Source organism: Eretmochelys imbricata, chromosome 28, assembly GCF_965152235.1.
Source record: "Eretmochelys imbricata isolate rEreImb1 chromosome 28, rEreImb1.hap1, whole genome shotgun sequence".
NCBI lineage: Eukaryota > Metazoa > Chordata > Testudines > Cheloniidae > Eretmochelys > Eretmochelys imbricata.
This window is the reverse complement of record NC_135599.1, coordinates 5,450,779-5,475,738: the sequence shown is the minus strand read 5'-3', so window position 1 is coordinate 5,475,738 and position 24,960 is coordinate 5,450,779. Positions and strand designations below refer to the sequence as shown.

Genomic DNA, 24,960 nt, shown 5'->3' with positions numbered 1-24,960 from the left:
CCATGGAAGAGTACCCCTTGCGGTTTATGTAGTGGCCGCCCCGCTGTTCCGGGGCCAAGAGAGGGATATGCGTTATGTCTATCGCCCCGCCGCAGTCAGGGAACCCCAGCGCATTAAAGCCATCCACAATGGTCTGCACATTTCCCAAAGGCACGACCCTTGATAGCAGCTGGTCAATGATTGTGTTGGCTACTTGGATTACAGCAGCCCCCACAGTAGATTTGCCCACTCCAAACTGATTCCCAACTGACCAGTAGCTGTCGGGCGTTGCAAGCTTCCGCAGGGCTATGGCCACTCACTTCCCAACTGTGAGGGTGGCTCTCATTTTGGTGTCTTTGCGCTTCAGGGCAGGGGACAGCAAGTCGCAAAGCTCCATGAAAGTGGCCCTTACGCTTACAAAAGTTTCTCAGCCACTGGGAATCATCCCACACCTGCAACGCGATGAGGCCCCAGCAGTCTCTGCTTGTTTCCTGGGCCCAGAATCGGCCTGCCACGGCATGAACCTGGCCCAGCACCACCATGATCTCCCAATTGCCACACGCCGTGCCATCTTTGTCCATGTCCTCATCAGTATAGTAATCGCCCCGTCGTCGTTTCCTCGCCCCCTTTTGCAGGGACTGCACATACTGCTGGATAATGCGCGAGGTATTTACAATGCTCAAAACTGCAGCGGAGATCTGAGCGGGCTCCATGGCGCCTGCACGGGTAATCCTGGAAAACGGGCGCGAAATGTAGGAGAGCAGAGTGGCAGGGGAAGAGATGCTGTTTGGTTCGTGGTAGCCGAACAAAGGCGGGAAATGGTTGTCTTCCGTGGTTTTCACGGAGGCGGGAGCCCAAGACAGACAACCCGGAGAAGCTCGGAAGCGTGGCACCAGTGGGAGAGCAGAGTTGGAGGCAGAAGAGTTCGATGAGGAAGAGAAAGAGTAGATAGTAGAGATTACATCGGAAGGGGAGAGGAAATGAGAGGCGGATTCATAGTTGCAGAAGAGCAAGCGGTGCACCGTTTGCTGAAAGCAGTACGGCGTCTACATGCCAAAAAGGCGTGAAACGATTGTCTGCCAGAGCTTCCTGATGACACGTACCAGAAACACCCCCAAGAATGTTTTTGCCCCATCGTGCACTGGGAGCGTAACCCAGAATTCCAGTGGGCGGCGGGAACTGCGGGAACTGCGGGATAGCGACCCACGGTGCACCCGCTCCGACGTTCGATGCTAGCTTCGGTACTGTGGACGCACTCTGCCGAATTCACGCGCTTTAGTGGGGACACCGAAGCCTGAATGTCTAAAATAGCTCCCGAAATTTCCAATCGAATAATATTGAACTAATTTCGTACTCTACACGTACCGTTAGAAAAGTCTGTGTATGTGTGTTAGATGGATGGGAGGGTGTCTAGAAACCACTCAGGTCTCGTCTTTTTTTCTCTGATTTCTGTTAGAAAATCTAAAGCAGGGAGCAAGAAGAGTTGCCTTCTCTGAGGCTTGAACTCAGGACCTTCAGATTATGAGACTGATGCGCTGCCCCCTGCGCTAAGAAGGCTTGGAAGAGCTTTAGGCTCGATGCTTATAGAACCAGCTGAGCAGCGGGGAACAGCAGAGCAGCGGGGAACAGCAGAGCAGCAAACAGCAGGAGTTTGCCTGGGACTTCACCTGGAGTGAGCCCACTGAGGCTTACACCCTAACGACTTCTCTGAGGAATTACTGCATCTCCGGAGGAAGCTCATAGTAGGAAGGTAATATGGATGGGGAGTGTTCAACTCTTGTGACCTGCACTGGATGTGCCATGTGTGTCTTTCTTCCAGAGGACAGAAGCCACTTTGTCTCTACAAAGTGCAAGCTGGTCTCCATATTGGAAGAGAAGGTTCAAGGTCTGGAGCAACAGGTATCGACCCTGCGTTGCATAAGAGAAACTGAAGATTTCCTGGACAGACATCAGGATATGCTTCTATGGGCACAAGGTTCTGAAGATTCAGAGCAGGCTGCACAGCAGGGACAGGAGGACTGTGAAGAAATCTGGCAACATGTGACCTCCAGAAGAAGAAGGGGGAACGTCCATGTACCAGCAAAGCGGACACAGGTAAGTAACCATTTTCATGTTCTCTCCACAGGTACAGTTGCGGGGAGTGACCCAGATGATACGTCTGGGGGAAGGGAGCAGAAGGAGACTCCACCAGTTGAAAGGCATGAGATGCACTGTCCTAGGGTTGGGGGTTCCACGACCATCACTCCCAAGAGAAGGAGGTGGGAGGTGGTGGTCGGGGACTCTCTCCTCAGGAGGACTGAGTCATCTATCTGCCGCCCTGACCGGGAAAACAGAGAAGTCTGCTGCTTGCCGGGGGCTAAGATTTGCGATGTGACGGAGAGACTGCCGAGACTCATCAAGCCCTCGGATCGCTACCCCTTCCTGCTTTTCCACGTGGGCACCAATGATACTGCCAAGAATTACCTTAAGCGGATCACTGCGGACTACGTGGCTCTGGGAAGAAGGATAAAGGAGTTTGAGGTGCAAGTGGTGTTCTCGTCCATCCTCCCCATGGAAGGAAAAGGCCGGGGTAGGGACCGTCGAATCATGGAAGTCAACGAATGGCTATGCAGGTGGTGTCGGAGAGAAGGCTTTGGATTCTTCAACCATGGGATGGTGTTCCAAGTAGGAGGAATGCTAGGCAGAGACGGGCTCCACTTAACGAAGAGAGGAAAGAGCATCTTCGTGAGCAGGCTGGCTAACCTAGTGAGGAGGGCTTTAAACTAGGTTCACCAGGGAAAGGAGACCAAAGCCCTGAGGTAAGTGGGGAAGCGGGATACCGGGAGGAAGCACGAGCTGGAGCGTGTGAGAGGGGAGGGCTCCTGCCTCATACTGAGAACAAGGGGCGATCAGCGGGTTATCTCAAGTGCCTATATACAAATGCACAAAGCCTGGGACACAAGCAGGGAGAACTGGAGATCCTGGCAAAGTCAGGGAATTATGATGTGATTGGAATAACGGAGACTTGGTGGGATAACTCGCATGACTGGAGTGCTGTCATGGATGGATATAAACTGTTCAGGAAGGACAGGGAGGCCAGAAAAGGTGGGGGAGTTGCACTGTATGTAAGAGAGCAGTATGACTGCTCAGAGCTCAAGTATGAAACTGTAGAAAAACCTGAGAGTCTCTGGATTAAGTTTAGAAGCGTGAGCAACAAGAGTGATGTCGTGGTGGGAGTCTCCTATAGACCACCGGACCAGGGGGATGAGGTGGATGAGGCTTTCTTCCGGCAACTCGCAGAAGCTACAAGGTGGCACGCCCTGGTTCTCATGGGTGACTTCAATCATCCTGATATCAGCTGGGAGAGCAATACAGCGGTGCACAGACAATCCAGGAAGTTTTTGGAAACTGTAGGGGACAATTTCCTGGTGCAAGTGCTGGAGGAACCGACTAGGGGCAGAGCTCTTCTTGACCTGCTGCTCACAAACCGGGAAGAATTAGTAGGGGAAGCAAAAGTGGATGGGAACCTGGGAGGCAGTGACCATGAGATGGTCGAGTTCAGGATCCTGACACAGGGAGGAAAGGAAAGCAGCAAAATACGGACTCTGAACTTCAGAAAAGCAGACTTTGACTCCCTCAGGGAACTGATGGGAAAGATCCCCTGGGAGAATAACATGAGGGGGAAAGGAGTCCAGGAGAGCTGGCTGTATTTTAAAGAATCCTTATTGAGGTTACAGAGACAAACCATCCCGATGTGTAGAAAGAAAAGTAAATATGGTAGGCGACCAGCTTGGCTTAACAGAGAAATCCTTGCTGATCTTAAACACAAAAAAGAGGCTTACAAGAAGGGGAAGATTGGACAAATAACCAGGGATGAGTGTATAAATATTGCTCAGGCATGCAGAAGTGAAATCAGGAAGGCCAAATCACACCTGGAGTTGCAGCTAGCGAGCGAAGTTAAGAGTAACAAGAAGGGTTTCTTCAGGTATTTTGGCAATAAGAAGAAAGCCAAGGAAACTGTGGGCCCCTTACTAAATGAGAGAGGCAACCTAGTGACAGAGGATGTGGAAAAAGCTAACATACTCAATGCTTTTTTTGCCTCTGTCTTCACGAACAAGGTCAGCTCCCAGATGACTGCACTGGGCAGCACAGCATGGGGAGGAGGTGGCCAGCCCTCTGTGAAGAAAGAAGTGGTTCGGGACTATTTAGAAAAAGTGGACGTGCACAAGTCCATGGGGCCAGATGAGCTGCATCCGAGAGTGCTAAAGGAATTGACGGATGTGATTGCACAGCCATTGGCTATTATCTTTGAAAACTCATGGCAATCGGGGGAAGTCCCGGAAGATTGGAAAAAGGCTAATGTAGTGCCCATCTTTAAAAAAGGGAAGAAGGAGGATCCTGGGAACTACAGGCCAGTCAGCCTCACCTCAGTCCCTGGAAAAATCATGGAGCATGTCCTCAGGGAATCAATTCTGAAGCACTTAGAGGAGAGGAAGGTGATCAGGAACAGTCAGCATGGATTCACCAAGGGAAAGTCATGCCTGACTAATCTAATTGCCTTCTATGACGAAATAACTGGCTCTGTGGATGAGGGGAAAGCAGTGGACGTGTTGTTCCTTGACTTTAGCAAAGCTTTTGACACGGTCTCCCACACTATTCTTGCCAGCAAGTTAAAGACCTATGATCTAGATGAACGCACTATAAGGTGGATAGAAAGCTGGCTAGATTGTCGGGCTCAACGGGTAGTGATCAATGGCTCCTTGTCTAGTTGGCAGCCGGTATCTAGCGGAGTGCCCCAAGGGTCGGTCCTGGGGCCGTTTTTGTTCAATATCTTCATTAATGATCTGGAGGATGGCATGGACTGCACCCTCAGCAAATTTGTGGATGACACGAAACTGGGAGGAGTGGTAGATATGCTGGAGGGTAGGGATAGGATACAGAGGGCCCTAGACAAATTGGAGCACTGGGCCAAAAGAAATCTGAGGAGGTTCAACAAGGACAAGTGCAGAGTCCTGCACGTAGGACGGAAGATTCCAATGCACCGCTACAGGCTGGGGACCGAATGGCTCGGCAGCAGTTCTGCAGAGAAGGACCTAGGGGTGACAGTGGACGAGAAGCTGGATATGAGTCAACAGTGTGCCCTTGTTGCCAAGAAGCCAATGGCATTTTGGGGTGTATAAGTAGGGGCATTGCAAGCAGATCGAGGGACGTGATCGTTCCCCTCTATTCGACATTGGTGAGGCCTCACCTGGAGTACTGTGTCCAGTTTTGGGCCCCACACTTCAAGAAGGATGTGGAGAAATGGGAGAGAGTCCAGCAAAGGGCAACAAAAATGATTAGGGGACTGGAACACATGAGTTATGAGGAGAGGCTGAGGGAACTGGGATTGTTTAGTCTACGGAAGAGAAGAATGAAGGGGGATTTGATAGCTGCTTTTAACTACCTGAAAGGTGGATCAAAGAGGATGGATCTAGACTATTCTCAGTGATAGCAGATGACAGGACAAGGAGGAATGGTCTCAAGTTGCAGTGGGGGAGATTTAGGTTGGATATTAGGAAAAACTTTTTCCCTAGGAGGGTGGTGAAACACTGGAATGCATTACCTAGGGAAGTGGTGGAATCCCCTTTCTTAGAAGTTTCTAAGGTCAGGCATGACAAAGCCCTGGCTAGGATGATTTAGTTGGGGTTGGTCCTGCTCTGGGCAGGGGGTTGGTCTAGATACCTCCTGAGGGCCCTTCCAACCCTGATCTTCTATGATTCTTTGACCCTCCTCCAGGAGTGACAGAGCCTGGCATGTGCTGCAAGAAGTGGGGAGCTCTGGTGCCCACAGACCTGTCCTGGCAGCTTTCTCAGCAGCAAAGAAATCAATTCTCCCTGCCCCTGAGCAACCCACCCACAGCTAATGGCAGCATTGGTGGGGGGTCCCAAGCTTTGCACCAACGTCCACATTTCAGACCTTCCTCTCATGGCACTTTCCATGTGAATTAGGACAAGCAAGCTGGGGAAGCTCCATGGGGTAATAGAAACCAGGGCTGCAGGGAAGGATTGAACTCACAACCCCAGCAATATTGCCCTTTGCACTAACCACTTGCACCCCTGCAGGGGCTCCTTGGACAGCTTTGGGAAGTCGGCCGTGATCGGTCTCTGTGGTTCGCACCTTTGCCTGGCAATTGAAAGGCTGCCGGTTCAAACCTCACTCAAAATGTGGCTTTCCAGCAATGAGACTCCAGTCCATTTTAATAGGAAGAAAATCTCCTCTATTCTCTATTCTCGTCTAGCCCCATTTGACTCCTTCGGCCTGTCTCCTTCCTCTCCCCGTCAGACTCTTTCCTTCCCCATTGGAGCCATGCAGAGGGGAGCCCCAGGCAGTCTCTGTCACTGAGAGTCTGTATCCCATAAGGGGAGGGAGGGATCGCTGTAAAGCATTGATAATGGGTGGGGAGAGGTGTGCGTGGTTAGGGGGAGAAAGGCTGGAGAACTAACAGTGGGGCCCAGAGAGATTCCCCCACAGACTGGGGAGATCCCCTGCTGCCCACCATCACCCAGCTATGGGAAGAACAACTTGGGATTGCTTGGGGAAGCCACCTTTAAAAACACAAGTGTTCCATGCTAGTTACATTTTTATAAGACCAAAGCCGCCTCAAACCCAGTGTCACAATCACTGGGACGACTTTGTCCTGACATTTTACCGGCCGCAGCCACAAAGCGAGTCAAATTACGGCTCCCGTTCGGCGTCAAGGCCCACAGACGAACCCGGAGGCTTTTCCTTCCTCAGGTTCTGCCGTCATTTCAGTGCTGGCCTGTTCCGAGATTCATCGTTGTGCAAAGCAGCATCAGGCCCTGAAACTGGGCGAGCCCAGAGCAGAGGCTGCCTTCATTTAACCTTCCAAAAACCAACCCACCGAAAGGTGGATTAGCACCCATGCTCCTCCAGCGGCAGGGGAGGCGCCTCATCTGGGCCCCTGGTGCCCGTGCTCCAGCAACATAAGACCACGGGGGCCTGGCTCCACCAAAGTCCGGGGCCCGGTGTCTCCCCCAGCCCCGCCTGCTGCCCCCGGGCAATTTAAAAGGGCCCGGGGACCCCCACCGCCATCACCGGCAGCACAAGGGGGCTAAGGCGGCTTCCTGCCCACCCTCGCTCCGTGTAACCCTTCAGCCCGTCAGAGTTGGCAGCAACAAGGGCCGGGTTCAATATCTAGGGGATCCATTCCAATAACACAATGCAAACCGGCTCGAGCCCCCACCCAGTGACCTGGGACAAATATGTACCACCCCCGCTGGGCGCTTCCCAGAGGCAATCCTTCCCCTCTCGCAAGCACCTAGTCTGAGTGTAGCAAAAAGCCTTTTAATAACAGAGAGAAACAATGTGGCATTATGTTGGGGAAACAGCACCAACAGGATTCATAACACAACCCACGAGCAAAAAAAAAAACCCACCCCAAGCAAATTGGGGCATGCCCTTTCCCTTTGGTTCTTGAGTCCAGCAAAACCAAATCACCCAAAGTCCCAAAAGTCCAATGACCCAAAAGTCTCTGTCCCTGGTCAGGGCAGCCCCAAAGTTCAAAAGTTTATCTGCAGAGCTTTACCTCCCAACCTGGGTGGAGATGGGGGCGGGGGTAAAAGGCACCTTACATGATCTGAAGCTGACCGCCCCACAGCTCCATAGGCCTCCACTCCACCAACTGCCCCACGAACTGCTTCGCTCAGCTCCGCTCTGCGGCCCACCAGCAGCTCCCGCCGTCCCACGAACTGCTCCACGTCTCACCAGCAGCTCCCGCCGTCCCATGAACTGCTTCACGTCCCACCAGCAGCTCCCGCCGTCCCACGATCTACTCCACCAGCCTCTCCACAAGGCACTCCAGCCGTCCCACAAACTTCTCCACAATAGATCTTCAGGCTCCCCCACTACTTAACACAACGCTCAGTGATTTCAGCTCTTACTCGGTTCATCTCTTTGGTGAAGTCAGCTTGTAGTATAGGAACCTCAGTGATAGTACACCATTAGCCCAAAGTGAACTCATCAGCCTGTAACTAGACTCCTAACGAAATCAAAATTACCTCTGAGAGTCCACAGTGAAGAGAAAAGGAAGGGCAATTAGCATATAAGACCATCACCAAGGGACCCATGCTGCCAAGTATTAATACGTGTCCCCAACCTCTCTCAATTCACAGAGTTTTGGAACCCATGACCCTTGCCTAGCGAGTGATACTGAGTTGATGGTGAGTCCCTCCATCATAACAAAAGGCCAAGTACAGTTCCCAGCACAATTCCCATAATCAGGGTAATAACAATTTATTCTTCCTGCCCCAATAACAGAGACACTGGGGATCCCACAGCAGCCAAAGTGACCATTTGGGCAGCTATGGCCGTGTTCTAGGCGGGGTGGGTGTGCCTATGCAAATGAGATCGGCCCCTGAAGTTCTTTTCCACAACTTGCCAGACCTCACCACCAGATGTCAGGGTGAGGCTCACCCTGACACTGCTTACACTCCGTGTGGCCTGCCAGTCTCGGAAGCGGCTGGCGCGTCCCTGCAGCCCCGGGGGTGGGGGGATCTCCACACGCTCCCCCGCCCCGAGGGCCGACTCTGCCATCTGTGGCAATGGGAGCTGCTGGGGTGGTGTCCGTGGGAAGCGATGGGTAGAGACCCCCCACCTTGGAGCTGCTGCCAGAGGGGGGTGTGGGTTGCTTTTGGGAGATGCCTGAGGTAAGAGCTGCACCCTCACTCTCTCCTGCACCCCAAGCTCCAGCCCAGAGCCCAACCCCCTGCACCCAAACTCCCTCCCAGAGTCCACCCCCTGCACTCCCTCCTGCACCCTACCCCCATGCCCCAGCCCAGAGCCCACACCCCACACCCAAACTTCCTCCCAGAGCCTGCGCCCGCACCCCCTCCTGCACCCCAACCCTCAACCCCAACCCACATCCCGCACCCAAACTTCCTCCCACAGGCCTCCCCCCACACCTGCTCTCGCACCCCAACCCTCTTCCCCAGCCCGGAGCCCACCCCCTGCACTCAAACTCCCTCCCAGAGCCTGACCTGCACCCTCTCCTGCACCCCAACCCCCTCCCCCAGCCCAGAGCCCACACCCCACACCCCACACCCAAACTCCCTCCCAGAGCCTGACCTGTACCCTCTCCTGCACCCCAACCCCCAACCCCAGCCCAGAGCCCACACCTGAACTCCCTCCCAGAACCTGGCCTCCCCACCCATTCCTGCACCCAACGCCATACCCCAGCCAAGACCCCACACATGCACCCAAACTGCATCCCAGCGCCTGTACCTCTCACCCCCTCCCACACCCTAACCCCCTGCCCCAGCCCAGAGCCCACACCACACACGCAATTCCTTCCCAGAGCCTGCCCCCACACCTGCTCCTGCACCCCAACCCCCTACCCCAGCCCAGACCCCGCACCCTGCATTCCCTCCTGCACCCCAACCCCCTGCCGCAACCCACAGCCCACACCCAAACTCCCTCCCAGAGCCCAACCCCTTTCCCTCTCCCTCCCATACCCAAACTCCCTCCCAGAGCCTTAGGCAGATGTGGGGGGAGGTGGATGGGGAGGCAGGACTTGGTCCCATTCTGGAAACCACCAAAAATTGTAGAAACCTGCCGCCCCTGTCCAGCCCAACCTTCTGCGGGTGCCCCTCAGGCCGCACCCGTGCAGGGTTTGAAGCTTGCATTGCTTAAATTCCAGGACGCTGGGGGACTTCAGCTCCCCTTTGTCCAGCGGGAACCTTCACCCCACTCCCAACCAGATTCTTCTCCATGGGATGACTGTCGGGGGGCTGGGCCCCTCTTTGTCTTTTCTCTCTGGGACAGGCCAGGGTACCTAGAACTGGGGTATCTGAGCACCCAGGACCTTCTATGGAGATGCCCTTCCCCTTCTGTGGTCTGATCTGTCTTTGACTCCAGCCTGTTTTCTATCCATCGTCAGCACCATCCCAAGCCAGCTGCACCCGCCTCAAAAAGACAGTGTCCCCTGGTGGGTGTAAATCACTGAGCTCTCTCCTCTCTGAGCACTGACTGCCCCTCTGTCTCCTTGCCCCTCAGTCTGGGCAGACGGGACCTTTCCCTCCAGGGCTGGAGGATTCCCCCTTCTCATCCGCTACTGTCCCAAGCCGCCCCTTGGGTGGGAATCTTAAAAGTACCAAGGTGACTTAGGAGCAGAAACCCCCACAGACCTTCCGTGCAATGGGCACCTGCCCCGCACTGAGCAGGACTGAAACTCCTGCAGGGATCTGCTCTTTCCACCTGCCTGTAAAGTCCAGCTTTCCCCAGCACATTTACTGCAGTGCACTCGGGTCACTGTTTCCATGGCTGACAGCAAAGAATTGCTCCCAGTTTCCCTTCTATCTGCAGCACGATTAGCCTGTGTCCGTGGTTAATGAGGTGGATCTAGTTGTCGATGGTTATTCATTCCCCACCTGGACAATTCACACAGTCCCTTTCCTGCTCAAATCCCCAGCACCTCCGTGATCCCGGTAGCAGGGGTTGGGTTTTCCCTGAGGCCCTGAGATTCTCAGGGTCCTTTTTTCCCTCCACCTGGAGTGAACTCAGCTTTTCCCCCATCCCAGACACTCCATGAAATAACAACAAGCAGCGTAAAGAAAGCAGGGAGGGAACATCTCCCAGCCAGGGCTAGAGGTGCCCAGGGCCCCCTGCTTCTCCATTGTTTCCATCGCAGAAGAGGAAGGTTCCTTGGAATTTGACACTCTGCTTTGCACAAGGGACAGAGAAAGATCTTGATGTTCCTGCGTCTGCACAAAGAAAATTGTCCTTCTGTGTGAAAGAGAGGCAGGAAATGGCCCCACGCTGGGACAATATCCTCAGGATTAAGAGCAAAGGACTCAGGCTGAGAACTGATTTAACTCCACTCATCTCATTTAACTCCTCTCATTAAGAAGTTGTCTTCCAGGGAGAGATAGCAAACTTGTGACATTAATCCAGACCCTGGGGGTTTGGGCTGCTTTAACTCTTGGAAAAAACATGAACTTGATTCAAGAAGGGAGAGAGGAGAAGCCTCAAGCTGCCTTTGGTCCAAGGCTGGTGTCTCCTGGACAGTGGGAAACATCCCTCACTGCTGCCAGGGGATAGGTGGCAACTGGTGACGTCCCAGGGCTGGGATGAAAGGGGAATGTTGCGTGGACTTTATCATACACGCCCCATCCTGCTTCTCAGAGCCCACAGGAAAGCATCTAGAGATGGGAGAGGCATTCCTCAACTGCATTCTCAGGAGAAGTCAGTAGCTATCCTTGAACAGACACTCAGGAGAGTAACCACGGCGGTTCTGCAGAGACATCTGGTTGCCAGAGGATCCATCTAGGTTAAGGAGTGCTGGGGGATCTGCAGTTTTTGCAGTAGGGAGGAGTCTCGAGGTCACACGTTGCAGGTAAGCTGGGACATTAGGGACTCCAGGATGTGAGGCTGGTTAAAATGGAACTGCACAAAAAACCTTCCCCTTTGCTCCCTGCTTTGGTCTGTCCCCGTTTCATGAACATCTCCATCTCTACCCCGGCTCTCAGAAACCCCCTCTCTCCCTTGAGTATTTTCATGGTTTCTTCTTTGTTTCATGGTCTTTTTCAAAGATTTTTTGCCATCGAAATGATCAAGTACATTTAAAATGAGAAAAACAATCAAGCAACACATCTGCATCTCCTGCACCAGGCATGGCGTCGTGTCTGACTTTTTCTCCCGAAAAGTCCAGGCAGGCAGCGTCTCCCCCACATTTACTGCACACCAGGCCCAGAACTGAGCTTCACTGGCAGCAGCGATGGGGGACGGGTGGGCCTGAGCTCTCTGGGGATTATTTTAATCTATTTTTCGGAGGATGAAATCCATGCAGCTTCCACTTCTCCGTCTCTCCCCATGAAATAACATGTCTGTGCACGGCACCCAAACCTTTTCACAAGAAGAAGTGAAATGAAACGGCCACACGATGGCATCAGAACCTAAGACATGAGAAGCCATGTTCTTGTTCAATGTGCATTGAAGCTGAACGCAAGGGAGGTGTTTTTTCTTTGACTCCTAGCCCCCCCCCCACACACTCTAATCCACTCGACACCCCTTTCCTCCCACAGCCAGGAATAGAACCCAGGAGTCATGACTATTAGCCCCCCTAATCTAGCCCACTAGATCCTTCTCCCTGGGACAAAGGAGAAGCTCTGCGACCCTGTACTGTCCCTTTGCCTCCCTGCTTGGGCGGCACTTGAAACCCAATGGGGTTTCCTTGGGCAGTTTTGAAACTTGCTCCCAGGGAGGGTGTAATTTTAGGTGCAGGTTCCAAACAGCGCAATGAACCAGCCAGAAGGGGCAGGAGGTATCGGTGTAGGAGCTATTGAAATAATCTTAGCAACGTACGTCAGGGGAACCGTTATTAATGACGACAGGTTTCAGAGTAGCAGCCGTGTTAGTCTGTATCTGCAAAAAGGAAAGGAGGACTTGTGGCACCTTAGAGACTAACCAATTTCTTTGAGCATAAGCTTTCGTGAGCTACAGCTCACTTCATCGGATGCATTCTGTAGCTCACGAAAGCTTATGCTCAAATAAATCGGTTAGCCTCTAAGGTGCCACAAGTCCTCCTGTTCTTTTTTTTTAGTTATTAAAGAAGTGTCAGTAAAAGGTCAGAATGGGATCGTCTCAGTGTCACAGTAGAGGGCTCTGTGATGGTTTTCAATTTGTCATCCCACCGTAGGCACCACCTAGAACATGTTTGAACCTCTTCCTCTCTTAGCGTTGCTCGTTATCAGAGAAGGGGAGAGAGAGTGAGCCACAGAAACACAGACCTAGTGACTGAAGGAAACATTTCTTTGCTCTTTGCTTGGCTCTGTCAGTTATTTGGGTACAAACTCACCCCCCCCCCACTGTCTCTGCTGGGCTCAATGGGCAGGAAGAGCTCAGCTGTCAATGGGACTTGGGGAGCTCGGGACATTACTGTGGCTTAACAGGGAAATCCTTGCTGATCTTAAATACAAAAAAGAAGCTTACAAGAAGTGGAAGATTGGACAAATGACCAGGGATGAGTATAAAAATATTGCTTGGGCATGCAGGAGTGAAATCAGGAAGGCCAAATCACACCTGGAGTTGTAGCTCGCAAGAGATGTTAAGAGTAACAAGAAGGGTTTCTTCAGGTATGTTGGCAACAAGGAGAAAGCCAAGGAAAGTGTGGACCCCTTACTGAATGAGGGAGGCACCCTAGTGACAGAGGATGTGAAAAAAGCTAATGTACTCAATGCTTTTTTTGCCTGTCTTCACGAACAAGCTCAGCTCCCAGACTGCTGCCCTGGGCAGCACAGCATGGGGAGGAGATGACCAGCCCTCTGTGGAGAAAGAAGTGGTTCGGGACTATTTAGAAAAGCTGGATGAGCACAAGTCCATGGGGCCGGATGCGTTGCATCCGAGAGGGCTAAAGGAGTTGGCGGATGTGATTGCAGAGTCATTGTCCAATATCTTTGAAAACTCATGGTGATCGGGGGAAGTCCCAGACGACTGGGGTGTATAAGTCCCATTTTGGGGTGTATAAGTAGGGGCATTGTCAGCAGATCGAGGGATGTGATCCTTCCCCTCAATTCGACACTGGTGAGGCCTCATCTGGAGTACTGTGTCCAGTTTTGGGCCCCACACTACAAGAAGGATGTGGAGAAATTGGAGAGAGTCCAGCGAAAGGCAACAAAAATCATTCGGGGTCTGGAACACATGCCTTATGAGGAGAGGCTGAGGGAACTGGGATTGTTTACTCTACAGAAGAGAAGAATGAGGGGGGATGTCATAGCTGCTTTGAACTAAATGAAGGTGGATCCAAAGAGGACGGATCTAGACTATTCTCAGTGACAGCAGATGACAGGACAAGGAGTAATGGTCAAGTTGCAGTGGGGGAGATTTAAGTTGGATATTAGGAAAAACTTTTTCCCTAGGAGGGTGGTGAAACACTGGAATGGGTTACCTCGGGAGGTGGTGGAATCTCCTTCCTTAGAAGTTTTTAAGATCAGGCTTGAGAAAGCCCTGGCTGGGATGATTTAGTTAGGGATTGGTCCTCCTCTGGGCAGGGGGTTGGACTAGATACCTCCTGAGGTCCCTTCCAACCCCGATATCCTAGGATTCTATGATCATTTGGCCAAAAACATGCAGCAAAGCACCCAACTCAGTTGCATGAATGCTCTATAAACCACTCCTCAATTATACAGAGACACCAGCATATCTCCCCAGCTCTCAGCCTTGCACCTCAGAAATGTACCATCTTACACGGCTCACGGCCTTCTCTTGAAAAGTGTAAGCTCATTAATTAGTTCGCCACTTCATCAAAAATAAAGGGGACATGCACCAGCCTTTGTCATGTGAGCAACTTTCCCAAGCACTTTGGACAAACTCAGGAGTAAGTATAAAATAGTAAAACAAGTTTATTAACTACAGAAAGTTAGATTTTAACTGAGTATAAGTATTGGAGTATAACTCTAATTTGAATATACTAAGCAAGAATTGGATCAAACAGCTTTTCTCACCCACTGGTTGCTCCAGGCCATGCTGAGTTCTTAATACACAGACTGAATTCCCTCTCAGCCTGGGACCAATCTCTGCAGTTCAAATTCTGAGTCTTCCAGACAATCTTCCAGGTGTTGAGATTGGGGAAGAGACAGGCCACGTGGGGGTGTCTTTGACTCTCATACATATTTTTTCTCCAGCTGCTAGGTAGATTCTTGCCGTGATGCTGGGGTTAGTTAGCACCCAATATGGAGCAGCAGTTTGCCTCCTGCACCTTGTGGTAGGTGTGTCACAGCTCCTTCACTTTGGCCCCGCACGGCAGTGTGTCCCTGTCATGGCCCCTTTCTATCATGCATCACGACCAAACCACAGACTCTGGACTCAGCATTCATGTATCCTGCAATCTGAACTTGGAATCTGTTACATTCCCTCATTGGCTACCATCATTTAACCAACACGGAAGTGCTTCTTGTCCAGCAAGGAAGCCAGTTTGGGACCCATAGGCATGGGATGGCTCTGAAGGAATCAGCTGTTTCTCTCTGTGCTTCAGGAAACTTGGGATCCAAATGGTAAAAGACAGTTGTTCCCAGTTTCATCATGGCACCCCTTAGAAGTGTGAGCAATTCCAAAAACAGTTTACCTTGGCCACAGGTCACCATAGCGTCCATCTCTGGGGTGAAAATCAACCACTAAAACCTCTCATTTCTACCTGAGTTCTTGTCAAATCTTTGACCTTAGTTGTAGCAATTTTACACGGCTCTGGCGTAGAATTCTTCACCAACCACACAACATACCAGTAGCGATACTGAGGTATAACTCCCCCAAATATGCCCTTTTGTTTCTTTAATCTGGTGGCACAGATTTAAATAAGGGACTACATTCAGGTGCGGCTTAGAATCCCTCTAAGACACCAAATGTCAGGTATCTACTCAGAATGGGTGTCTTTCTGCAGCTCTATCACATTCCTCATGGATGTCATTTCCTACACATTTACAGCATCTCCCAGGAGGGAGCTGAACAGAAATGTCACTTCCATTTTTCCCATCTCTACCTAGGAAGGGATTGCATTTCCCAAATAAGAGGCAACATGCACCTGATTAGGAAGGGAAGATCTTCAGGAGCAACCTCCTGCAGGGCATGGGCCACAACTGCTTTGGGAGGCAAATGAATGGGTCTTTTAGTTAGTTCCAAATCATTTACTAGAGAATCCTCTTCCCAGCCCCTTCGGGAAATATTGACCTTACCAATTGAAGAACAGGGGGATAGAGATGGGGATGGAGAATCCCTCTGATTTACCCTATGTTCTTCTGTTGTTACAGAGGGGAAAAGACATTTTTCCCTATCCCTTCCCTATTCCTGCTCTTTGTTATACTTCAATATATTTTAAGGGAGGAAAACGGTAGTAAAAATATCTGCCTTCAGGAAAACCTGAAGCAACAGCGCTCTGATGAACTGTGACAACTGGGAATGAAACAATATGATCCTGGTGGGGGAACTTGATGACTAACAATTGTTTTTAAATGGGGGAACAGTATAACTGTGATGCTCAGGCTTTGTTTAGACTAGGACATGTGATGGAGTTTAGGTCAGGTCAAGTGCCAACCACTGCACCTCGGCTGCATCTGCACGACAACTGTAATTGTCTTTTAACACCAAGATCACTCACTTGAGCAGCCAACGCCATGTACAGTCCTTGTGGATGTAAGGCACGGGTAGTTTTTGCCTCAGTGTAGCTTGTTGGGAACAAACCTCTCTCCCCCACCTGGAGCTGATGAACATTCCTGGCTGGAGGGACACACGCTCCTTTGACCCAAAAGGAAAGGAGTTGATAGAAAACATCACAGGACTGACCCCAAAGAAGGGTGAGCTGCAAAAGGCAGGAGCAGGCAACTCATCTGGGGGAGCTGAGTAACCACGGTGAAGATGGGGCACAGATCACTAAGTGGGAATTAGCAAATGTGATTGAAAAGAAAAAAATACCTTTGGCCAGCCCTAGTCAAGGCATTTGTTACAGATCACTCCCATGTGGATTTTCTGATGTCTAATAAGGGTTGAGCGCCGATTGAAGCGTTTCCCACACTCAGAGCATCCATAAGGCTTCTCACCTGTGTGGATTCTTCTATGTGTGGTCAGTACAGAGCTCCGATTAAAGCTTTTCCCGCACTCAGAGCACATGTAGGGGGTCTCTCCTGTGTGCGTTCTCTGATGTGTGATTAGGGTAGACCTCTGATTGAAGCTTTTCCCGCACTCAGAGCATGTGTAGGGCCTCTCCCCTGTGTGGATTCGCTGATGTGAGAGCAGGGATGAACTGTCAATGAAGTGCTTCCCACACTCAGGGCATCCATAAGGTTTCTCACCCGTGTGGATTTTCCGATGTCTAATCAGGTGTGAGCTCTGCTTGAAGTGTTTCCCACACTCAGGGCATCCATAAGGTTTCTCACCCGTGTGGATTTTCCGATGTTTAATAAGGTTTGAGCTCTGCTTGAAGTGTTTCCCACACTCAGGGCAGCCATAAGGTTTCTCACCCGTGTGGATTCTCTTATGTGCAATGAGATGCGAGCTCTGCTTGAAGCATTTCCCACACACACAGCACGCGTAAGGTTTCTCACCCGTGTGGATTCTCTGATGTGTGAGAAGGTCCGAGCTCCCTTTGAAGCTTTTCCCACACTCGAGGCATGTGTAGCATGTTCCTTCCAAGTTCATTCTCTCACGTGTCATAAGGTCTGACTGGCTACCGAAGTTTTCCTCTGGCCTCTGCTGACTCTCACAGGCTTTTGTTTTTTCTGGGCGTGCACAGCTCCCAGAATCATTCCCTTTGGACCTTCCTGACAACATCCCATGGGCTTCTACTCGCTCAGCATCTTCCTGCTGGGGTTCCTCCTCGTTTTCACTCACCATCCCAACACCTGACGGGAGACCGAGAGAATCCAGACGTAAGCCTCTGCCTGTGCCAGAGAGAAAGGAAATCTCAGAGAGAAGAATGGAAAAAGGGATGAAGGAACCAAAATGTGTACAGGACAGATCAAACCTATCAAGAGCTGATTTTCCCTTAAACCTTCCCCAGAGGAGAGAAAGGAAGGGATCAGTTCTGGGTCCGTATCTCAGACGAAATCTCAGGGGACAGTGAGATTGGGGAGGGACCTGCTGCCAGTTGTCAGTCAGGATAGGTGGGAAGGCATGAGTGACCTCTGCCTAATGATTCTACATGTGCAGGGAACAATCCTGAACTTGGAGAGCTCACAAGGTCTTTGTAGGGCATCCCAAATGTTTCCTGTATTCACCGTCAGTTTTGGGGTTGGTTTAACCAATGCCTCACCTATGCAGGCAGCTCTCGGGAGCACTTTTTTCTTAGAGCCATGAAGGTCTGGGACCCACGGCTCCTCCCCTCGTTCCAGCTGCGAGATCACATCAGTTCTGGAAACTGGAAACCCTGCTCAAGGCAAAGAAAACAAGGGAGGTCAGTGGAATTTGTGGGATACTTGTCACAAAGAATATTCCATGCTTTTAAGTCCAGCTCACTTTTAAGTAGTAACGTCCCAAGGCCAGCTTCCTTGGCTCAAAGTGCCAGGAGATGATTATTATCAATCATATTCATTACCTTAGTGCCTAAGGGCCAACTAACAGTGGGTCCTCATTTTGCTAGGCACAGTACAAACCGAGAAGCGTTGATGGCCTGTGTCCTGAAGAAGTTTCAATCTAAATAGACAAGGCAGACACAGAATGGGGGAAGGGGTAGAACCCACCAGCAGAGTGAACTCCGGGAAGGCAGAGTGGCAGATCTGATCAACACAGGCCTAGATCTTGAGACGATCGGATTTAATGTTACAACCAGGGCCAGTGTTTTCCGGAAATTGTCGCTAGGACTGCATTTTTTCCCAAAATTACTCTTTGTTTGTGGAATCACCGTTAATATCCGGAATTGCTGATCAGAGGGTGGGTGGGGCATGCAGGGTCACAATCCCCCAGATTTCTCCCTGGAGACACCCGTCTCCTCCCCAGGGCACAGGCTGGCTGCGGTTGAGACTTGATGCCAATTTCTTCCCTCCTCATACAAGTCTGGGATCAGCAGTGGGACGCCAGGCTCTCTCATCATGCTGCAGAGAGGACGGCACTCACAGCTGCTCGCGGCCGTGTCCACAGCACCTCTCCCCTGCTCATCTGCCCTGTACACAGCTGGTTCATGCCCCGTCTCTCCAGCGCACAGCTGGCTCTAGGCTCTCAATGCCCAGTATCTGAGCCCCACCGCCCCCACACAGCCGGCTCCTGTCCCCTCCCCCCAAGGCACTTTCAGGCTTTAAAGGATTAGATATTGCTCACGTTTCTCAATTACTCTCTTTTCATTGCCTGCAAACTCTTGCCTTAATTATGACTGTTATCTGTATATCTAAGCCAGCCCTTGAAAGCATGAATTCTTCACAGACTATGATGCCGAGATGCGCCACATGAAGGGCTGTGGGATGGGTTTCCTGTGCAAGCTGGTATCACTACAGGGTGATGAATGCCAGATCTCAAGGCTGGTTATGCAGAGCTCCACCTTTTGAAGCTTTACCCAACGCAGAAAGGGGTAGGGACGGATTTCCCCTCATTCAGGAGACTGAAGACTTTTGGGGGATAAACAGCTGAGTTTGAGCTGACTGAGGGGGGTCTTTCTGGGCTACAAACTCACAGGACCTGATAACCACCAAGAGGTAACCCTTTAAGAAAGGTTTTAATACACTTTGGAACCCATCAGGGATTCCCATGAGGACCGCTGAGGGAATGAAGGGAAACACGCATTTGGATGCTCTTCTTCTTTTATGAGAACGGGAACAGGAAGGGCAGGGATATCACTGAATGCAGGATCTCAGCAGTACTAGGTGTCAGGATAGCACCATATTGCAGCCCATTGGAAAACATAATCCCAACTACACATATAAAATGATGGGCTCTAAATGAGCTGTTTCCACTCAACAGAGGGATCTTGGAGTCACTGGGCACACTTCTCTGAAAACATCAACTCAGTGTGCCACGGCAGTCAAAAAGCAAAGAGAATGTTGGGAATCATTCTGAAATGGATGGATAAGAAGACAGAAAATATCATATCGCCTCCATATAAACCGATGGTACACCCACATCTCGAATACTGCCTGCAGATGTGGTTGCCCCATCTCAAAAAAAGATATATTGGAATTGGAAAAGGTTCAGAAAAGGGCAACCCAAATGATTACAGGTATGAAACTCTTCTGTACGGGGAAAGATTAAAAAGACCGGGACTATTCAGCTTGGAAAAGAGACAAAGGGGGGATATGAGAGAGGTCTATAAAATCAAAACTGCCGTGGAGAAAGTAAATAAGGACGTGTCATTTACTCCTTCTCAGAACACAAGGACTAGGAATCACCCAATCAAATTAATAGGCAGCAGGTTTATAAGAAACAAAAGGAAGTATTTCTTCACACAACGCACAGTCAACCTGGGGAACTCCTTGCCAGAGGACGTTGTGAAGGCCAAGATTAGAATAGGGTTACAAAAAAAAACAAAAAACACCATGAGAAATCTATTGAGGACAGGTCCATGAATGGTTATTAGCCAGGATGGGCAGGGATGGTGTCCCTAACTTCTGTTTGTCATAAGCTGTGAATGGGTGACAGGAGATGAATCACTCCATGATTCCCTGTTCTGTTCATTCCCTCTGGGACACCCGGCGCTGGTCACTGTCGGAAGACAGGACACTGGGCTAGATGGACCTTTGGTCTGTACCAGTGTGGCCATTCTGAAATACTAGAGAATCTAATGAGTCCAGTGCAATGGGAGGGAGTAGGAAAATCCCTGGGTGTGGAGAACACTGGGAAATTAGAAACTATCATTCAGAAGCAACAGACTCTAAATAGTCTAGAAAAGCAGAATGTGAAAAATAAGAATCGGGGTCATGTGACTTCAGGAATGAGGGACTCAAAAAACCAAGTCTGCAGAGAAGAGAGATTGTGGCTATTGCACATGGGGATGGGGGGAGCAACTCTCCAGGTCTAAAGGATTTTCACCAGCAACCGAGGCCATTGTACCATGTACGGGGCAATCTGGAGCAGTGAGGAGTTGTGTCATCTGTAATCCTGGCTGAGTTTCAATGCTCTGCTGCTGGAGCTCCCTTGTTGGATTCCCCCAGCCACCATTCAAGGTCTGTGTGATCAGTAACCCTGGACCAGCCGCTCTGACCCCAGCAGCCTGCTTCTTACACCCCAAGCACATTCTGGTCTGGGTGGAGAAGGCTCAGGGTTTGAGAGAAGGCCAGGGGTAGGAAGCTTCTGTTCGTTATGCTGGACCTAACCCCCCGTTTTACTTGTGCAAACAGGAGATTTTTGACACTGTGCGATTCTGCTCCTGTGCTCTCTTCACACAGCGTTCAGCAGCAGGGGAGGGTCCCTGGTCGTGTGTGTGTCACTGGCATGCTGGGGTGATGCTGGAACAGGACAGAGCAGAGGTGGCATTGTGCGGGTGGCGTGAACCTCATCTCTTCCGTTCCCCTTCCAAGAACCGAGGGAACAGGAACCCTTACCCAGCGAGGTCACAGTCTCACAGGTCTCCTGCATGACGTCTCTGGAGAGGGCTCTCTGAGCGGGGTCCAGCAGAGCCCCCTCTTCCCTGGTGAAATACACAGCCAGCTCCTCGAAGGTCACCGGCCCCTGAAAGAGCAAGAGCCCCCCACTCAGGACCTGCTGCCCCACTCACGGCCCCACTATTCGTGGGGGAGAGGAGCCAATCAAACGGAAACTCTGGGTAGACCGCAGTCAACAGAGTCCCACCCCCACCCCGCTCAGAGCACCCAGGAAACACCAGGGGGAGGGGGCGAAGAGACACCCCTCCTCTCTCCCAGCAGATCCATCACACACCTACTAGCCACAGACTGATACCGGAGATGCTGCCCCGAGCTGGGTCGAGGGAGAGATCTCTTGTAGGAAGCCCAACACCCTCCTCCTTGTGAAAAGAAAAGGAGGACTTGTGGCACCTTAGAGACTATCCAATTTATTTGAGCATAAGCTTTCGTGAGCTACAGCTCACTTCATCGGATGCAAACTGTGGAAAGTTGAGAAGATCTTTTTATATACACACAAATCATGAAAAAAATACCTCCTCCCACCCCACTCTCCTGCTGGTAATAGCTTATCTAAAGTCATCACTCTCCTTACAATGTGTATGATAATCAAGGTGGCCCATTTCCAGCATAAATCCAGGGTTTAACAAGAACGTCGGGGGGGGGGGCAGGAAAAAACAAGGGGAAATGGGTTACCTTGCACAATGACTTAGCCACTCCTAGAGCTGGATATGAAGCAGGGGAATCTCCCCTCAGCCTGACTGGTGGCTTCCCCCTTCGTATTTCAAGGCACACGCTCGTTAGTTGGGTCAGCCTCCAGCACTAGGAGTCTGGTCCTTTTTCCCAGGCCCATCTAGGTAGGTTATTTTCTGTTCACCAGATTGGAGCATTTCCACCTCCGAACCTCATGGGTCTCTTCCTAGAATCTAGGCCATTTATTAAACAACTCCCAGCAGGTCTGCCACCCCCTGGCCTCCTCCCTTTCTCCACCCTGTGCATTTCCTGCCCCGCTCCAACCTCCAAACCAGACGGTGCAAACCTTCCCCTCTCCCGTGTATTTGCTGTCCCTCTCCCTCCTGCAGGAACAGATCAGAACCCCCTCAATAATCCCTACCTGAGCTGGCTCCTCTGCAGCCATGTCGCTCCCTTGTCCCATGGGAGGACGGGATGAACCGGAAAGAAACATGAGCGTCGTTCTGCAACCTGGCCGGGCAAGAAGGGCTGTTGTGGAAGTTTAGGAACGGGCATTAGTTCATTTCACATCACGCTTCCCCCAGGCTCTTTCCTTGCAGAGCGAGATCCGAGATTCTGCCGTGCTGAGAAAATGCTCAATCTCTGGATTACAGCAGAGACCTGGCCCCTCCTGCCAGGCTAAGCCCACAGACACACTTTTAACCTCCTTTCTCCCTCCCGCATCCCAAAACAAAGTCTCTGAACGCAATCCTAGAAAAAAGCAGAACCAAAGGAGTCCCTTTCGAGGATTCCCTCTGACACTGACCCCACGGCAGCCACACCCCAGCAGGAGGGACATGGAGTCAGGAACTGGGTTTTCCTCTCTCTCATCCTCCTCTTGTCCACAGGAAAGTGATTCTCCCCACACTGCAGTAATACATCTGTCTGGGCAGATGAGAGAGCTGGAAATCTCTTTCAAAACTCTTTTATCCCACGGACCCTGTCAGTCTCTCTATCTCCTTTTCCCTGTGCCCTCTCCATGCCTGTCTGCTAGGAAACTCTCATTCCTGGGTTGTTTGCTCCCCCATGGCTGGATTTGCTCCTGCAAATGGCAGGAGAAATGGGGTGGGGGGCTGTTTGTGGAGAGTCATTTTATAGTCCTTCACTGCCTGCCTGGGATTTCCCCATTGCCTGCCTAGGACCCCCACCTGCCCTCCACCAGGATCTGCCAGCCCATTTGCCTGGGACCCCCTCCACCTCCCAGCAGGACCCCCTGACGCTTTACAGGAGGACCCCTCACTCTGCGCCAGGGACCGCCCCACCACAGCGCTGTGCACTGGGCATGGCAATGGTCCCAGGAGCCAGCTGGGCAATCCCAGACAGAGCCCGTGGCACAGCACCAGGCAGCATCTAATCCCCTGCCCCACCTGCCCAAGAGACCCCCACCCCCACTGGTCTGCAGCCAACAGGCCTCCGGCGATACCCACCTCCAGGACCCATAGCCTTAGGGCTGGGCACATCAGAACTACCCCCCGAAACCCCAAACCCTCCAGAAACCACCAACCTGACTAGGGTCCCCCCTGCCCAGCCACCCAGAGGCCTCCCCCTACCACAATGTCCCTTCAGCTCCCGCTGCAATCTCCCCTCGCAGACACCTGCCTCCCCCAGCAACAGTGTTCCCTCACAGTGTCTGGTAAGTGGATAGAAAGTGATCACCACCCCCTGCTGGCCAGTCACACAGGCAGAGGGAGCCCGGGGGGACGCCTCTTTAACAGGAGAAGGGAAGCCATGGAGGGCCAAAATAAGTAAGACATTTCCATACTCTGTCACTGGCAAATAATGGCCACCGTGGATCCACCCCAGAGTTGGCTACAGCTTTGCACTGCGGGAAGCCCCCCCTCACGGAGACCCTTTGTCATGGGGTTTGGGATATTTCTGGACCCACGCTGCACTCAGAGGGACCTCCTCATCCCCTGCCAGCTGGAGAAAAGAAAAGGGTCCAGACAACTCTCCTGTTACCAACTGGGAACCACCCATCCCCCAAACAGGGGGAGGCCCCTGGCTTTGATGGGTATTGAATATATGGCTAGTCTCTTTTATCAGCAAACATTTTTAACAGAGAGAACGGAGGGAACAAATGATTCTCAAAGGAGAGGGAAAGATGATCATTGTTGCAGGGGGGTTAATTTCCCAACCAGGATGCAGAAGGACTCAGGACGACAGGTTCCCCCCAAGGAAGGACAATGTGCTAGGATTTAAAGACATGGGGAACAGCCCCAAACCCAAGAGGATTTTTAATTGACATTTGATAATGACATCGTAAGAGGGAAACCTGAGATTGGAGATCAGTGTTCAGAAATGAAAGAAAAAGGGTGGAAATCTGAGGGATTTTGGATCCATTTATGCAAATTATAGAGAGGGAAGTGGAAAATGAGAGGGATTTTATAGCAGTTGTTGATAGGAGGTAAAAGCTGAGTGTATTTCCCACCACTATTTGGTCAATGAATAGAGCGGAAATGGGCAACGTTGGCAAAAGTTTTAGATCCATATTCAGGAATCTGAGAAAAGGTGTCAATCTGAGATTTTCGTCGTCATTTATAATTACAGAGACAGGGAAAGCTGTCAGGGGCATATTCAATTAGAAGGAGACAACTAGAGTCAAAGTGGGGCAAACATTGACGGTATTTTTTAAGAATCTTTGAGACGTACAGAGAAAACGTGTCACAAACTACGCAACTGAGAACATGGGATAAACGCCAAGACCGGGGGGGATTTTATGTGGCTATTAAAGAACGAGCTGGAAAAGGGGGATCGTTTGTGATATAAAATCCAGCCTGTCCAATACATAAACAGAGAGTGATCGTCCCCCCCCACGGCCCCCGTTCACCTGGGCAGCAGCGAGCCCTCTGAGGGGCTGACTGAAGGGGGCGGGGGGGGAGCTGGAGGGCTCCGTGGGGGCGGGGAGGGGGCGGCAGTGGGGGATGGGCAGGTGGGGGGCAGTCACTTTCCTGCCCCCCCCGCCCAGCGCTCCCCACCCGGGGTCTCCCACTCACCGGGGCGGGTCCCAGCTGGACAAAGCCCCCCCCCGGCCGGGCACGGGGGGGTGTGAATGACGGGCCCCACCCCGCACAGACCACGGAGGGGAGCCGCAGCTGCTCCTCCCACAGATCCGACACGAGGCAGCTCCTGGTCTGCTCCAAGCCCCGCCCCCAGACGCTGCCCCGCCCCCTTACGCTGGTCCCCGCTTTCGCTGCCCCGCCCCCGGTCTGCTCCAGGGCCCGCCCCCAGA

At 51.6% G+C, this 24,960-nt stretch overlaps 2 protein-coding genes and 1 non-coding gene across 3 annotated transcripts in view; 1 reads left to right on the top strand and 2 right to left on the bottom strand.

Moving 5' to 3' along the window:
• LOC144258216 (uncharacterized) overlaps nucleotides 1-24,960 on the top strand; it is a 970,182-nt gene that overhangs the window by 142,310 nt on the left and 802,912 nt on the right. The window lies entirely within an intron of this gene.
• Nucleotides 1,464-1,536, bottom strand: TRNAM-CAU (transfer RNA methionine (anticodon CAU)). Its single transcript has one exon. It is a non-coding gene; the product is annotated as a tRNA-Met (tRNA).
• LOC144258305 (uncharacterized) overlaps nucleotides 16,426-24,960 on the bottom strand; it is a 79,172-nt gene continuing 70,637 nt past the window's right edge. Inside the window, exons 5-6 of the mRNA XM_077806782.1 lie at nucleotides 16,641-17,081; nucleotides 16,426-16,472 (exon numbers count right to left, since the gene is read on the bottom strand). Of these exons, the coding sequence (XP_077662908.1) occupies nucleotides 16,426-16,472; nucleotides 16,641-17,081 (488 nt within the window). The remainder of the gene's footprint in view (nucleotides 16,473-16,640; nucleotides 17,082-24,960) is intronic.